This window comes from Microplitis demolitor, chromosome 2 (assembly GCF_026212275.2).
Source record: "Microplitis demolitor isolate Queensland-Clemson2020A chromosome 2, iyMicDemo2.1a, whole genome shotgun sequence".
In the NCBI taxonomy this organism is placed as follows: Eukaryota; Metazoa; Arthropoda; class Insecta; order Hymenoptera; family Braconidae; genus Microplitis; species Microplitis demolitor.
The window spans coordinates 7,496,822-7,514,181 of NC_068546.1; the positions used below are offsets into that span (position 1 = coordinate 7,496,822).

At 30.1% G+C, this 17,360-nt stretch overlaps 1 protein-coding gene and 1 long non-coding RNA gene across 8 annotated transcripts in view; one reads left to right on the top strand and one right to left on the bottom strand.

Moving 5' to 3' along the window:
- Positions 1–17,360, top strand: part of LOC103576136 (uncharacterized) — a 50,048-nt gene that overhangs the window by 17,827 nt on the left and 14,861 nt on the right. For 4 of the 7 annotated variants that reach the window (XM_053737052.1, XM_053737053.1, XM_053737051.1 and 1 more), the window contains one exon: positions 13,933–14,071. The exons of 2 other annotated variants lie outside the window; for them this stretch is intronic. In XM_053737052.1, coding sequence (XP_053593027.1) covers positions 13,967–14,071 — 105 coding nt within the window. In that variant the 5' untranslated portion in view covers positions 13,933–13,966. Of the gene's footprint in view, positions 1–10,894; positions 10,971–13,932; positions 14,072–17,360 lie in introns of those variants that run through there. One more of the 7 variants, XM_014442765.1, reaches the window with a different exon arrangement.
- On the bottom strand, positions 3,658–4,833 carry LOC103575619 (uncharacterized). Its single transcript, XR_001345235.2, has 3 exons — positions 4,590–4,833; positions 3,903–4,078; positions 3,658–3,797 (listed from the first exon to the last, which is right to left on the bottom strand). It is a non-coding gene; the product is annotated as an uncharacterized LOC103575619 (long non-coding RNA).

A 17,360-nucleotide genomic window follows, 5' to 3' on the forward strand; every position in this document is an offset into this window, starting at 1 on the left:
GATTTAAAAAAAAAGCATTTTATAGCTTGAAATCTCGAGTTTCGGTGCATTTTCATTAACATTTTTTGAGAGCTCCGATTATTGCGCAAACATGAGAAATACCGCGAGACAAAAAATTTCAAAATTTTTTTTTTTCCGAAGAGCCCACGGAACGTGGAAAAACTTTTTCAACTAAACCAATGCATAGGTTGTTTAGCAAATTTATACAGCTTCAATTTGGCTTTTTTTCAACCTTGGAGGACGATTTGTCGCAAAGATATCAGCCTTCAAACAAAAAATAATCCTTTTGGCTTTGATAATCGATATTTCAGGTACCAATGATCCCAAAATAGATTTGAGGGTTGCGTTAGAAACTTGAATAAATATCCTACAAGATTCTCTCATCATTTAAAAAAGAAAAAATTTCTTTGTTTTTAACATCCATTAGAAGTAAGTACAAAAAAGCCGATCTATCAGTTGACCTTGCGGGCCAGCCCCAAAACTTCCCGCTGTTTTTGAGCTCCTTGAGCTCGAAAACATTGTTGAGGAAAAATTTTCGAGCTCTTCGAGCTCGAAAATACTTTGGTGTGCCTTTGTTTTCGAAAAAAAAGGTTTTTTACCATTTTTGCTCCAACGATATCTCTTGAACGAATTAACTGATTGAGACCGTTGAGGTGGAAATCAACGAGTTTTAGAGCTGATCAGATTTTGAAATTAATTTATCAAGTTGTTTTTGAGAAATTTCAAAAAAATTAAAACAAAAAGTTTTTTGTAATTCTTTCGACAACGGCTTCTCTCAAACAAATGAACCGATTTTGATGGTTAGGGTGGCATTCCGATGAAAATGAGAAAGGAATATTAATGGCTATGCCACCCTTTCTATGTAATAAAACGTTCAGAGCAGATCAATTATTATGAGCTGCGTTTTAGTTAACCCTGATTAAAAACTCCGATTGAAACTGATTGAAAACGTCTTATCAGATTTAATCAGAAATTTCCGATTGACTTATAATCAGTTTCAATCGGATTCAATCGGAAACTTCCGAATGATTCCAATTAAAACTGATTAAAAGTCAATCGGAAATTTCTGATTGACTTTCAATCAGTTTCAATCGGATTTAATCAGATATTTCCGGAAGGTTTCAATTGTAAATTAATCAAAATACCGATTCCCGGTGTTATGTCCAACTAGTAGCTTGTACTGTGATGTTGGACAAGTTATTATTATTATTATTTTCGGCCCAAGTCTTTCGACCAATAGACCGGGTAATTATCTGGAAGGTTTATTATGAAATGAAAGATGTTGAATATACGAATTTAACTACTATATATTATACAATTGAAAATTTTGATGATGTGAATACAATAACTTGATATCAAAAGTATTAGGTGGCTAGTCAGCCGACTCTAATTTACAATAAAATGGTTACGATGAAATTCATTTTAAATACTAGAGAGGACTATAGAATTTTGGATACAATACATTTTTTTATAATCTTTCGGTGTGTTGGAAGTGTTTCTATATTTTGGCATACATAAACTTAGAGATTACAGTACCTGAAGTTGTGGAGATTTGAGTATATTTCTGGTTTACACTGAGTTTACTGTATTATTCGTGATTACAATTGATTTCGGCGTTAACTTGATATTTCTAAACTGACTGACACAATATTTACTGAACACTACTAATATAATTAATAAAATAAAGTGTGAGGACACTTGTACAATTAAATAAAAATAAATAATAAAGTGTGAGAACACTTGTATATAAAAACAAAAGCTAGTACGGAACTAATGTAGAAGTGTGAGAACACTTGTAAATGAAAAACTAGTACGGAACTAGTGTAAAGTGCGAGAACACTTGTACTTAAATTTTCTCATCCTTACTGACCCAGGACTGAGAACTGAGACTGAAACTCTGTGACTGAGAAACTGCTACTCCAAAAAAAAAAAACTCTGCCTATTTTAGATTTTGCGGCCCTTTTTATGTGTTTTACTTTGACCTATTTTGTCTATTGTTTGGGGGAAAACTGTGTCCAATCGGAGCACAATTTCTTTGGGTCCTTTCCCTTTCCCTAGGATTTTCCGTTAGGGAAGTGGTAAAAGCCCACCCCGATGCAGGCCTATGTGTGGGAGCATATACACATACACCCACACGCACAATATTACATGTATAACAATATTTGAATTTATTTATAACTTTATATAGCAAAAATTTATATTTATTAATTGAAATGAAAATAACTAGAAAAAAAAGCGAAATTTTGAAAAACTTTATTCATAATAATTTTTGAGAAATGAAATTACCTACAAAAAAGTTTCTATGAGATTTTCTGATAAAACTGATAGTTTCGCCGGAAAAGTAAGAAGATCTACAAATTTTCTATAAATTTGACTTTAAGCTCAAATAACTTTTGAACAGTTAGATTTATCAAAAAATGATGAGACTTTTGTTGTAGAGCATTCAATATCCTACGAAACTATCTATCGTGCATAATAATTCGTTAATTGGCTTGTAAGTTAGAAAATTCTAAAAATTAAAAAGTTTTTTTCCCGTGTTATTTAAATAGAAAATAGAAAAATTGATTGACGCAAACCGTAGTATTATTATTAAGAGCTTAAATTGGTACTGAAATTTTTATTTTTAGGTAGACTTTCAATTTTTGGATACCAAAAAAAAAAATTTTTTTTTTTAAGCAACTTACTATATATATAATTTTTTATTGATGTTTCCTTTTATTTTCGTGATAGTTTTAAACTTAATCAGTACAGTTTTTTAAAAAAAAGTTTTTATATAATCCTGAAAAATGCTTGTTTTAACTTTTTATAAAATTGATTAAATTGGAAAGACAGATAAAATTCTATACTCGGATATTTTGAAAATTGCTGAATTAATGATAAATGAAATTCATATCTGCCCAAATTTTAATAATTATCAATACTATCTGAATTGTTATTTTGCGATTGAATCCGATTGAAACTGATTGAAAATTGTCTGTTAAATTTAATCAGAAAATATTCGATAAATTAATTATGATTTTCTGATTGAATCTGATTTAAACTGAAAATTTTCTGTCGGATTTAATCGGATTCAATCGAAAAATAATCGATAAATGAATTATTATTTTCTAATTGAATCCGCTTCATTTGAAACGAAGTTTTTTTTTCTAGCCGACACAAGAAAATTTTGTTGTTTATATTGAGAAAAAAATTCCCTGAAAATTTCAGCTCTTAAATTTAATTTAAAGTACTTTCTCTCGAGTATCAAATTTTTCCATTTAAAAAGTATGTTAATTGAATAACACTTTTTTTAAATTTCTATAACTTAGCCAAATTTTAAGCTATCGTTTTGAATCCAGTTTTAATTTGCAGAGAATTTGTTGAATTTGAAAGTCTATAAAACAAAATGCTCTAACTCGATCTATGTCGATTCTATCTGCTCCGAAAGTCTATTTTTCACTTGTTTCATATAATTTTGTTAATAGTGAAAAAAAAAAAAAAAAGACGTGTGGCACTTGGGGACTGCCGCGGTAAAGCTATTGCATAGCATTTTGTATCAACTTATGCAATTATAATTATTTATTTATTTTATTTATGCAGTATTTCTTTTTCTTTGATATTAATTCAAGTTACACTTTTTGAGCGTGGTGACCGATAAGAAAACAAATTTTTCTTTTATTAAATAAATAAAAAGTTAAAATTGTTTAATATTTTTATTATTTTACATTACATGTGGGTTTTATTATCTTACAGTAGCTGTTGGTTATTCACGAATATTTATCATTGAAACTTCATTACTGCACAATTTTCGTCTTTTTCTATAAAAAAAATGATGAAATCGTTAAATTAAATAATATTGAAGCATATATTAGAATTTGTTTTTAAATAAATAAATCAAAAATATTATTATTAAATCAAATTACATATCCATGTAAGATTTTTCTGCATTATGTTGACGAAATTTCCTTTGACGTTCAGCATTTGATTTTGGTACTGTTTTTATTATTTCTTCATTTTTCTTCAAATCTTTCTGACGCTGATAATATGCCCTTTGACGTGCATTAGTTTTTTTCTTTTTAGCTCTTTACGCTTTTCTTCTCTATAAAACGAAAATATCTAGGTATAAATAATAGGTATAAATAATTAGGTATAAATAGTGTAATGACACACCAAAACAAAATTATTCATTTATAAAAAAATAACAATATTAAGAAGTGATTATCGAATTTCGCGCGATGTACATTTATATAGATATAATATCATATATACTTTTTCTGCGCGGCATTCATGTGCATTATCTATACACCAAAAACAAAGGTACTGAATAGTACACGTGCTTGGTTTGATGGTTTCTGTTATATACATAATGAAGAATGAATTTATTTATATATATATATATATATATATATATACATACATATTGAGAATCTAAATTGAGAATTTAAACTATACGCGTGTGTGTGTTTGTGTGTATAAAAGAGGGCTACTTTTAATATCGTTCATTTTAATATCAAAAATTTAGGTTATCTTTATAGCAGTATTATATTTTCAATTCAAAATTAATACTGCATTTGTGATAATAATAAAATGTATGTATATAGAATACTCACTCATTTTCTTTCACTATTTTTTCGTGACTTTCTTCATTAATAATGAATGCACTTTGTTCATTAATATTCAAAACACTTTATACACAATTTTTCAAGTACAGCTATTCACTGTTGTACATAAATACCTATACACCTATATACTTTCTCATAAACAGCTGCTTATGTATTCGTCCGATTTTGGAGCAGCTCGTCTCGATTCGTGCGAGTTTCGTAGAGTCGTACAATACGTCTAATCGCACGCACACAACGCCGTGTCGAAGACTGCCGAACTGAAATGATGTTAGACGATGCACGGCCTTCAAGCCACACCTCCGTGCCCGTCGGAGTGGGGAGCGTGAGGTTTTTTTGTTACGGAATTTCTGGATTCGGTCCCCGCGCTCAAGGCCCGCGATAGAAGCTATGCAATAGCTTAAAAAACGGCTCATCGTACGAAAAAGATGCATAGCACCCATGTTTTAGAAAATTTCGTCCTCTACGGAATTGTTTATTGTACTTCCCTGCTGAAAAAATCCGAGAGATTCTTATAGCTGTATGTATAAGGCCTTATACTTAACCATATAGCACTTCTCATAGAACTCATTCATTCTCATAAAATCTCTATGGGAATGTATGAGAATCTATGAGATGTTCTAAACAGGGTGATATTGCTAAAGTGCACTGTTTATAAGATATAGTCAGTAGAACATTCTGGAGTAAAAAGGATTTATACTATATTAAGCTTACAATTTTTATACTGTCTAATGTTAAACTACTCGTATCTCATAGATAATACGCACACCCCTATTAAAAATAAACGAAGGCCGCCTCGTTTGTCATCTACCGTTAGCATTGATTCTAGCGACGCTAGCCAGTGCCTCGTTTCATTTTTACTAAGGACTTTAGCTATATATCTAGCTCATCAGGAAGATAGTTTAAAATCAATTAGACCATTCTACACAGAGAAATAAAAAATTGATCAATCGGGATAAAATCGAGAAATAAATTATTATTTTCCGATTGAATCTGATTGAATTTTTTTCGATCAGTTTTAATCGGTTTCAATCAGAAAATAATTTAAAAAAAATTATTATTTTCCGATTGAATCTGATTGATACTGATTGAGATATTTCAATCGGATTTAATCAGATTCAATCGAAAAATAATCGAAAATTAAAAATATTATTTTCTGATTGAAACTGATTGAATTTTTCTGAATCAGTTTTAATCGGTGTCAATTGGACAGTAATTTTTAAAAAATTATTATTTTCCGATTGAATCTGATTGAAACTGATTGAGATATTTCAATCGAATTTAATCAGATTCGATCGGAAAATAATCGAAAATTAAAATTATTAATTTCTTATTGAAACTGATTGAATTTTTCTGAATCCGTTTTAATCGGTTTCAATCGGAAAATAATTTTAAAAAAATTATTTTTTTCCGATTGAATCTGATTGAAATTCAATCGGAGGCCTCAAACGCTCCCGAATATTTCTGATTGAAAATTCGTTTCCGATTGAAACTGATGGAATTCTGATTGAGTTTCAATCAGATTCAATCGGAGTTTTTAATCAGGGAACTTACAACCATCAATAATTAAAGTTGATCAAGATATAGAAGGAGAAGATAATTTTTAAAAAACAACAGTTATGAAAAATTTATAAAATTTATTTAATATTAATATCACGTTTATAATTTTTAATACAATTTGTAATAACTTTCAAAGTATTTACCAATTAATAGTCCTTAAATTACAAAGCACACAGCAATTAAGCACACGTTATGAATTTAATTAAAAAACTAATGAAAATATTAATGTATATTAACTTTGGATATTAGTTATGGAATATTTTCTTTCTCGCTTTCTACTAAAACTCTTAAATGATAACGGAAATAAAAATATTTTAGCTTTGGAATAAGACTGGCCAAAAAATGATCATCTCTTTTAATAGTTACTACATAACTACCTTTTGGAGACCAAATAAATAAATCACAGATCTAAACCAACAACATACATTTGCACTTGACGTTAAGTGTAATAAATATGACTTTTTTTAAGAATAGCTCTATTTTGTTCTAGTTGTACATAAGTAACATTAAGTTTTTCATTCTTTTCGTCAAAAATAGGTTTTGCCGAGCACGTAGCAGGACACTTGATTTCTAAGACCTTAATTGCTTCACCATTTTTGTGACAATATCATCAACACTGGCACACAGCCATGATTGGAATAACTTAACAAATAAGCCAATAATTACGATATAGACATCATATTCCAGCATATAGCTTCAATAGCTTTTTTTTTCATTTTTGAGCCCATACTCTATTGCTTTTGTTGATGTTATTCTACTGTTTATTAGATTTTCAGCCAAGGTTTCGTTGTTTTCTTTTGTTAGTTTTGTTAGTTACTCTTTGAGAAGCACTGTTTCGATTCTTTCTAGAAGAAAACCACTCTTGCGATTCACTCTGCTTTACAGTATTTAAACACAACTTCAGTATTTGATAATCATACAACTTAACATGAAAATTATAATAATTATAAAGTTTAACGTCTGTAAAAACTATATCACATGAATAAAATCCACTCTGCTTCGACTTCTGAATTAAAAGATTAATCACTCGCTGACTTATTTTATTCTGTACTATTGCATCATCACATAATTCTTCTACTAATACCCTAACAAAAGTCTTCATAGCATACTCTTTCTCATACTTCAAAACCAGTTGAAATGAGCAGTTAATTTTTTCCAATTCAAAATACTGGACGTCATGAATTGGTCCATAACTTTTTTTTTAGAATAAACTCATCGGTAATTAACAATGGCTTTGCGAAAATTTCTTTTACAAGCTGGCTACTAAATGGTTTTTCTCAACTTTGTTCAGCAGAAGTCTTCGATTCACTAGTGTCTTTATTTATAAAATCAATGAGTGCGTAAATATGTTTACATTTTCCACATGCTTGAGAAATACACGTGCAAGATCTTTAAATTACGTGTCTTGCATCGTTCAACTGAAAGAATCGGTTTTTTATTAAAATTTCTTTACATTTTAACATATTCATTAGCAAATATATGAAGCCAACTTACTTACAACTCTACTTTGTATGGAGTTTCAGTGATACTAGTCTGCCTGAAGACCTTACATTTTACTATGGTCGATGAATTATGAATTCTTAACTCTTCAACATCAACAACATTTACCTCAATTAATTTTATAGCATTCACAATTTTTTGTTGGTTAAACTCAATTGAATGAGTAATTTTTTCAAAGCCAATTTCAATTATTTTATTCATTATAACATTTTTACAAAGGTTATCCGGGATAAGTATATTTACAACTCGCTGATGAAAAAAGATTTTGTATAACTGTATACAGTTATATATGAATTGTATACAATTGGATAGAAGTAATGGATAATTATATAAAATTTTTATATAATTATATACAATTATATACAATCGTATATAATTATATATAAAAATGCAAAAAAAAAAAATAATAAAATTACGTACAAATGTATATATTTGTATACAATTATATAGAATTGTATATGGGTCATTCCATGTCAAATCGACCAGTAGTTGGAATCAACCTCTTCCCATTTGGACGAAATTTGGTCAAAACTTTTCTTTTACTATAAAACTGAGATTTTCCAATAGAAAAAGAATTAGAGAATTTTTTTGCGAAAGTTATTCAAAATCCAAAATTTTACTATTTTTCTACTTTCTCAACTTTATTTTTTGAATATCTCGAAAACTATGATAGATACAGAAATGGTCTTGGTTTCGTTTTGAAGAGGACACTTGGGGTTATTGAAAAAAAAAATATTTTGGAAAAAAATTTTGAAAAATGAGATAGCTTTTGAACGTAAAATTTTCAAAAACCGTCAGAGTCGCATGGCGACACGAAATTTTGGGCTCAAATTTTTTACTACACTACCTTTAACCAATCTTAAGAGATCTTACAGGTATTTTTATAAAACTCACAATCATAAATTTTCAGGTCTGTCTGAAAGAAGTTCGGAATATGCATGTGGTTTTAAATCTTGATGAGCCTCAGAGATATTATTTTACAGTTGTGAGTCTGTTCAAAAAACGTGGTATATTAATAATTTTTTTTATTTCGATCATTATTTTCTGCTTTTTAATATTATGTGTGTTAAGTTTTTAAATCAATTTCGAACACCTTGGTAACTCCTAATTATATCTTAAATAGGAAATCGTTTTTTCTACCTACCAGTAAACTATCAAACTAGTTAATTGTTTTTTTTTTTTTTTTTTTTTTTTTGAAAAATAAAATTAAGAAGCAAACAAAATCATGTTTTATAAAACTTGTACTCAAAAATATCAAAGTAAATTAAAGCCAGATCTTTTTTAGTTAAAAATTTTAAATACATCTGGAGATTCTAGTCGTCGCATTCTTTCCATTTCCTTCATTAAATCTTCATTAAACGGTGTTTTTTTCATCGTTCATTCAGTTGTGAGTTATATTCAAGAATATAAGTCATATCCAGAAGTTAGTTTTAAAATGTTTATTAAAATTTCATACCGGGCATACAAACAAATGAGTACGTTTTTTTTTATTCGTTTTTTTTTTTATTTTCTTGCACTGTCATCTAGTTCTGAGTCATGCTTCAAATTTCGAATCTATAGTTCATCGGAAAGTAAGTTTAAAATCGATAACAAAATTTCACCCGAACAATTCATGAAAGCGCATTAATGAAAACGCGGTGAAATAATCTTTTTTTTTTTAAATGGGATTTTTTTTCTTAACTATGCTAGACTCAAGGGTGAAAAAAAAAAAATTTTTTTTTTTGTCAAAATTAAAAAATTCATAATTTTGAAACAAAAAAAAAACACCTCTCTGAAATTTTCCGGATCTCTTAAGAGTGTTTAAAGGTAGTGTAGTAAAAAATTTGAGCCCAAAATTTCGTGTCACCATACGATTTTGACGGTTTTAGAAAATTTTGAATTCGATAACTTTCTCATTTTTCAAAATTTATTTTTTTTTCAATATCCTCAAGTGTCCTCTTTAAAACAAAACCAAAACCATTTCTGTATCTATCATAGTTGTCGAGATATTCAAAAAATAAAGTTGAAAAATTAGAAAAATAGTAAAATTTTGGATTTTGAATAACTTTCGCAAAAAAATTTTCTAATATTTTTTCCTTTGGTAAATCTCTGTTTTATGGCAAAAGGAAAGTTTTGACCAAATTTCGTCCAAATTGGAAGAGGTTGAATCCAACTACTGGTCGATTTGACATGGAATGACCCATATAATTATGTATAATCTATACGAATACAGTATGGGATTATATACAAATGTATATATTTGTATACAATTATATAGACTTGTATATAATTATATATAATCTATACAAAAACATTATGTGATTATATACAAATTATATACAAATAAAATACAATTATGCACGATTGTATACAAATGAATCGGGCCATTTTTTCTATCCAATTGTATACAATCTTGTTTCATCGGGTCTTTTTTTTTTCTTTTTAAAAAAATGAATTTTTCCAATTATTCTTTTTTACATTAATTAATAATTTTTTTACAACATTAACCTCCGGATATTTTGGCTTACATATAACTTTTATTTAAATAAATAATTTTTTTCATTAAATGGCCATTGTTTTCATAGCCTAGTATAGGGAGTGAAATTATTGTTTTTGCCACGGATGGTACTACGAATGGTTGCCCTCGGAGCGAATAGTTATTGCTCGTAAGCGGCAACAGTTCCAATATTTTTAGTGAGCGCGTGGCACAGATTTTTTGTGAATCCTTACTTAATTAATTAAACTTATATTTAATATAATAATGATGAAATTTAATGGATACAATAAAAGAAATTAAATTATAAATAGACTTAAAGTATTAGTATGGTGAGTATATCGCTAGAATTATTTATATCTTAAATAAAGTTATATAATTATTCAATTGGTAGCACGTGCGCGCTTGTTAGGATCCAAGATCGAAGTGAAGTTCAATCACCGCAGGGTCTTAGGGCTGAGTTTTTGGGCTCGCTCCCCATTTTTCCTCACGGTCATGCGTTGAGGTGATAATTAGTCATGTGAACATAGCACTATGACTTTAGTTTTAGATCGGTGACGCGACGATAGCAGGATAACCATAAGACTGAAGACGACGAAGACAATCTGCATTGTCCCAATATATATATATATATATATATATATATATATATATATATATATATATATATATATTTTGTGACCATTTCTTCCAATGATTTGATAGCCTTGAACATTTTAATGGAATCAAAAAATGTTGAAAATTTGGATTTCATTCCATATAACTTATGCATTTCCCATAATAATCCAATTTCTTCGGCTGTATTTTGCTGTGAACAACATAACCTGTTAATTTCTCAGGTATTTTAAATTTTAAAAGTATTTCTGTTATTACTGTTGATGTTTCAAACGTACCTGTACGGTCTGTGATTATAACTCTTGTTATACATTTTATTATGTAAGGTAAATGTCCCAATACTGGAACGATGAAGGGTATAGGACTGATTTTTATCGTTTTAAAAATATTCAAATAAATTATAAACCAAAATAATTTATTACATCATATAGAATAGACATTTACCAATTCAAAAATAATCAAATTAGTTCATTTTTCTTAAATTTAATATACGAAAAAAATTTTTTTCTATGACACCCAAAAGACCCAATACCGGAACCCTGAAATAGCCTTGTCCCAATACGGGAATTCGGTTGTCCTAATACCGGAACAGTAAATAAAATAAGTTATTTTTTGTATTTATTCATGGTGAAAATATTAATGATTATTAAATAATATTAATGTAAAACGAGTATGAATGTAGCAGACATCAGAGAACTTTAAAATTATAAATAAATAAGATAAATAATTAAAAAAATAATATTTACACAAAAGTACTATTAATTTCAAAATTTTTTGAATTTGCATTTTTTTTAATTTTATATTATTAATTATTTACTCGATTTATTAATAATTTTAAATTTGTCTGATGTCTGCTATATCACACCCATAATGTAAAATGTATTTAAAATTTTAAAATGATTGAATATTCAATGCAAATAAAAATTTTGAACTAAAGAATAGAAACAAAATAAATTATTTGAGGTTATACTAGAAAAATAATTAAAAAAATAAAAACAAAAATTTATTTTTTATGATTTAAATTAGAGTTTATCTATACTTAATCTATTTTTTATAACAATCATACATACTGCATTAAATATTAAGGCTCCAGTAATAATTAATATTGTACTTGATTCAGCCAGTCAATAAAACTCACCGTTAATGTCTATCGATAACATTAATATGATTGGCTGTTCCGGTACTGGGCACGGGTTCATTTCGGTGTACCAATAGACGAACAGTCAAATTAATATAATAATACTATTTTTTTTCATATTTTTAATATGTTTTCTTGAATTTTATGCCATTCAAGATACATATACAAAAAAAAAAGATTATTGAAAAATAATTCTATGCATTTTCTATAAGCTTAAGACCATTGACTAATTTCTTAGCAAAACCATTAAGAGACATGAAAAAATCATGAATCCGAGACTAATACTCTAATTAACATTTTTTTTTTTCATATTTTAAATATTTTCTAAAATCTATTTTATATATTATTTTTTAACTTAAAGATTAAGGTTTCAAATAAAGAAAGTTTTATTTAGTTTCATCGCGTACGAGTTGAAATATAATATAATGATTATCAAATCGTTCCGGTATTGGGACATTTGCCTTATATATATTTTTGTTTCTCAGCATATCAGTATACACAAACATTTTGCAGACTTCAAATGTAATGTCAATAACTCGGGTTATTGATATAACCACGCTTACTAAAAGCTAGTTTGTCAATCTGAGATTTTAGTGATACGGAATCAAATTTGTATTACTCGTATATGTATATATAAATATATAAAGTTACTAAAAATTTTTAATTCCGAATTAAGAATCTAGGATTGAAAAACTGACCTCCAAAAATTGGCTTCAGCCGTAGTAAAACTGAAAAAGAGCCGCCTTTGTTTTAAACTAAGCGTGAGCTACCGAAAAGTCAGGAAGGTGCTGAAACCTTTCGATAAATCTACCTTCCATTCTGGCTGCCAGATAGCATTTTCTGAAATAGTTATGGCTCTTAAAAAAAAAAGCAATTTCTTTGAAAAATTCATAACTTTTTTTGGGTCGGGTAAAAAAATTCGAAAATATCCTGAAAGCTGTTTTTAATGAGATAGAAAAGGAAAAAAAAAATCAGCCAAACAAAAAGAGTCAGATTCAAGAGTGGTCGATTTGTCATGGAATGCCCCATATACATAAGCGTATTTATTTATTTATCTACGTTTATCAGTATTTATTTAATAATATTTAGTGATCAAAATCATAAATTTTATTTGATAAATTTAAAGTGCCGCAGTATTTTACTATTTAAAATCAAGCTCTCCAAGAGAAAGCAATGCCACTCTGACATTATAGGTTGAGTCAGTAAGTGTCCCAATTTTATTGAAAAACATTTTTATAAAATAAAGAAATTTGTCTTAAGACATTCAGGGCCAAACTTTTTTGATTTTGTCTGATATTAACTTTACATAGAAATTTATATATTGCATGTTAATACATTTCATTTTTTTGAAAAATAACTAAAGATAAGTGGTATTTTGTTTTTCGATTTTTTGTTTCACTGGTTGGAAAATCTTATAGAATCTAATAGATTCTCATAAATTCCCTTAGAGATTTGATAAAAATTAATGAGTTCTATGAAAAGTGCTATAGTTAAGTATAAGGCCTTATGCATACAGCTATAAGAATCTATCGGATTTTTTAAGCAGGGTAATAACAAAATTTTAAATTTACCGATTTCTGGACATTTTTAATTTTTCTATTTCTTTATACTTTTCGAATTTAAATATTTTTAATTCTACACAACATCAAGTTTCAGGTAGCCTGAGGATAAAATTACTGGTTTATGTTCCAACCAATGTGATATAGAATAGCTCATTGTGTAATTTGATTTCCGATTCCTCATGGAATGCGCGGTGTTTATAGTCCTCTGTTATTACCGTTACAGCGACCACGCTCCAATGCCGAAGATTTTCGGCATGATATTTCCAAATAGAACAATAATTAACTTTAAATATTCCATCGTACGCAAGTCTAACTGATTTTTTTTTTATAAAATAACAGAAATCATTAAAATTGAAATAAATAGGAAGTTTAGTAAACGAGATAGCGCTTGACGATCTACGACGGATATAATTTCCTTAATGCGCTAAAAACTATTATTTACCACTCTGATTATTATAGGTTAACTACGTTTTTATATATTTCTAGGTGAAATAAAAATCCAGACCTGAAATTTGTTCAAATGAAAAAAGCAAATAGTATAGAACTACTTCCATCGTCTAGTTGCGATCGTCGATGGAGTTTTCGTCAACAGAGTTTCCACGGAAGTTCGGAGAGAAAAGAACAGGTTGAATTTACTTTCATAATATTGAAAAAATCATTTATTATTACGTCTAGACTAAAGATAAATGTTAAACGTTTCGGGGTCTCGAGAGATCTAGATGTGAGCTGTGTGGAGATAGCACCAATTATAAAACAGCTTTTATTTGTGTAAGTGAATTATGATGTTTACGTCTCAGCCTGCTCACTAGACGACTGCCAATTTTAAGATATTAAATAATAAGAGACCTACCAGAGACCTATTACATCGATATATTTAAATAACTGTATTATTAATAATAGTATATTTTCTATAAACGTAGTACACAAATAAGTCTGCATCTAAAAATAATCGAATAAGATAAGATATTTTTAATGCATTAAGATACCTACTTATTGCTGACGATTTTTCTAAAAGAATGTCATCAAATAAATTTAGATAAGAATAATTTTATGACAAATAACGATTATCAAAAGAATAGAACCCAGACAGGAAAGTACGACGGGCCCAGGCTTGGCTCAGGCTTGGTTCAACTATGTTGAACTCTGGGCCAAGCTTGTAAGCCAGCCTTGTTCCAGCCTTGGTAGAAGTCTGGAATGATAACTGGGTGCCAAGCCTGGTTGCCAGCCCTGACCCATGCTTGCTTGCCAGACCTGGCCCAACCTTGGTTGTCAGACCTGACCCATGCTTGGTTGCCAGGCCTGGCCCATACTTGGTTGCCAGACTTGGCCCATGCATCGAAAAAACACATAAATTCAATTAAAAAAAAAATTATTATTATTAAAGTACTAGAGTTTGTGATCATTAACGTTTAAACTATTTAAGTGAAGTAAATAACGTGAAAAAAACTCGGTGAAAATTCTGCTGGGCTCTGGGCGCGAACTGCCGTCCTTCTGATTGCTGGGTTTGAACGCTGGCTACTGGGCGAACCTACTAACGTTCAATTGAAACTTTTATATGTTCTACTTGTTCATTTTACTACAACCACTCGGTTTTATGAAATATAAAGAGCAATTTAATTTATATTTTCGATTAAGAAAGAAAAAAATAATTTCGTATTATTTATATTATAATTACATAATTTTTTAAAATAAAATTTATTAAATTTAATTGATTATTTATCAAGAACCCAGCTTAATTGTCTTACTCTACCACCATAATTCCCAAGTTAGGGTGACTCTCGGCTTGGCCAAGGCTAGGTTATCTAGTGTTGGCCGATGTTAGGGTAACCATCCAACGGCCGAGGCTAGGTTATTCAATCTTGGCCCATGTTAGGGTGACTCTAGGGTTGGCCAAAGCTAGGGTATTCAGTCTTGGCCCAAGCCTGGGTAATCATTGGAATGGCCAATACTAATTACCCAGTTATGGCCCAGGCATGGGACAGTATAGGTTTGCCAAGACGGGCTTCCCAATAATGTCCCAGGCATGGCCCCGTCGTTCAACTCGGGGGCTTCCTGTATGGGTAGAAGTTATTCATAGCTGGGTCCTAGCTAGGGTCTACCGTGGAAACCCAGAGCTCGGTGAACTAGTTCTGGTTCAAGCTTGGGCCAATATTGAAGAGCTAGAGCAGGGTTACCCATGACTGGGTCTCGTTTGGGGCCAACAGCGGAAAGCCAGCGCTAGGTTGCCCACGACTGGGCCTTAGCTAGGGCCGACACTAGGAAGCCAGAGCTGGGCTTACTAGTTCTGGGTTAATCTCGGGCCAAGGATGGAAAGCCAGCGCTAGGTTGCCCACGACTGGACCTAAGCTAGGGCCGACATTGGGAAGCCAGAGCTAGGTTGCCCAGTCCTGGGCCTTAGCTAGGGCCGACACTGGGGAGCCACAGCTGGGTTACCCAGTCCTAGTCCGTGCTTAGCCCCGTTGTCAGAGCTTGTAAGTTCCTACATGGGAAATTAGCTTTTCCACAAAAAGTGAATACTTCGAAAAGCATCGTCCGACTGTTGAGGCAATAGCATCAGCGTTGAACGACGATAACAAACTCCCACTTTTTGGTAATGCCCTTTTTCTCTATCCCACTTTTCTCTAGGGCACATGTTGTGTTACGACCGAATATATAGGGGGCATTCCATGCCAAATCACCGAGGTTTTGACCCGACCCCCTTCGATTTCGATGAAACTTTTTTATGATTTTCTATCCTATCAAAGACATTTTTCTGAATTTTTTTCAGATTTTTTTACCCAACCTAAAAAAAGTTACGAATTTTTGAAAAAAACCGCTTTTATTTTTTTTAAATTGCTATAACTTTCTCACAAATTAACCTATCGGCCCTTTTCTTTTTTTTCAAAATTTGTGTTTTTAAATGTAGTTTTCAGAAAAAAATACAAACAATTTTTCGGAAGTCACGATATATGAAATATTTCAGTTTTTTCAAAAAAACCGTCATTTTTTCGAAGTCCGAAACCTTCGATTCTCAATTTTTTTATCTCAAAAAAAACTTCAATTAAGACAGTATTTAGACCCGCTATTCCCATTTTGTGCCAACCTTCCTTTATATTTTTTTTTTTTTTTTTTCGATTGAAAATAAAAAATTTTCTAAATTTGGCTTATTTCTTGTGACTTTGCACTGAAGTTTTTTTGAATTGTCTTTAAAAGCTCAGAAGTTGAATAAAATTGTACAAAAAAAATCGTAAATTGTATTAGGGGCAAGGATTAATTTTTTCGGAGGAAAATTCCCAATTTTCAAATATAGTAAAACCTAAACTTACAATTAACCTTCTCAATAAGACAATTTATAGATAAACTCAGAAAAATATAGATAGCCTTACAGACAGTTTTTGATCAAATTGAACGGAATATAGTAGTATAGTACTGGATATCTCAACTGGTAGAGCACTCGGCGCGATACCGACATGGTCTAGGTTACTACTACTACAATTGCTGCTACAATTGTAGCCCACGTGCTACGTGGAAGCTTATTTAATTAAGTTCATTTTAATTATAACTTATTATTGTGGAATTTTGGATCTGGTGGATTGAAACGACTTGGGAAAAGGATTGGTCAAGGTTGAAAGGACTGGAGGTTTTGTCTAAGGAAGGAGGTTCGTCGGGACGGAGGACCGGAAAATTAGTTGGAGTAAGTGGAGTCGTTAATTATTGTCGGGGTTTGTTATTTATTTGTGAAGTGATATTTTTTGAATCGAAGAGTCGTTATAATTATTGTTCATCGCTTCATTCATTCTTTTGTAAAGCGACTTCGTTCGTAATAAATTCCATGGTTATCAGTGTACTGAAACATATTAATTAATTGTCTAGCCTTGTAAATCTCCCTGATAAGTTTAGTATAAGATCTCTTAATTTTAATACTGCGTGGTCCA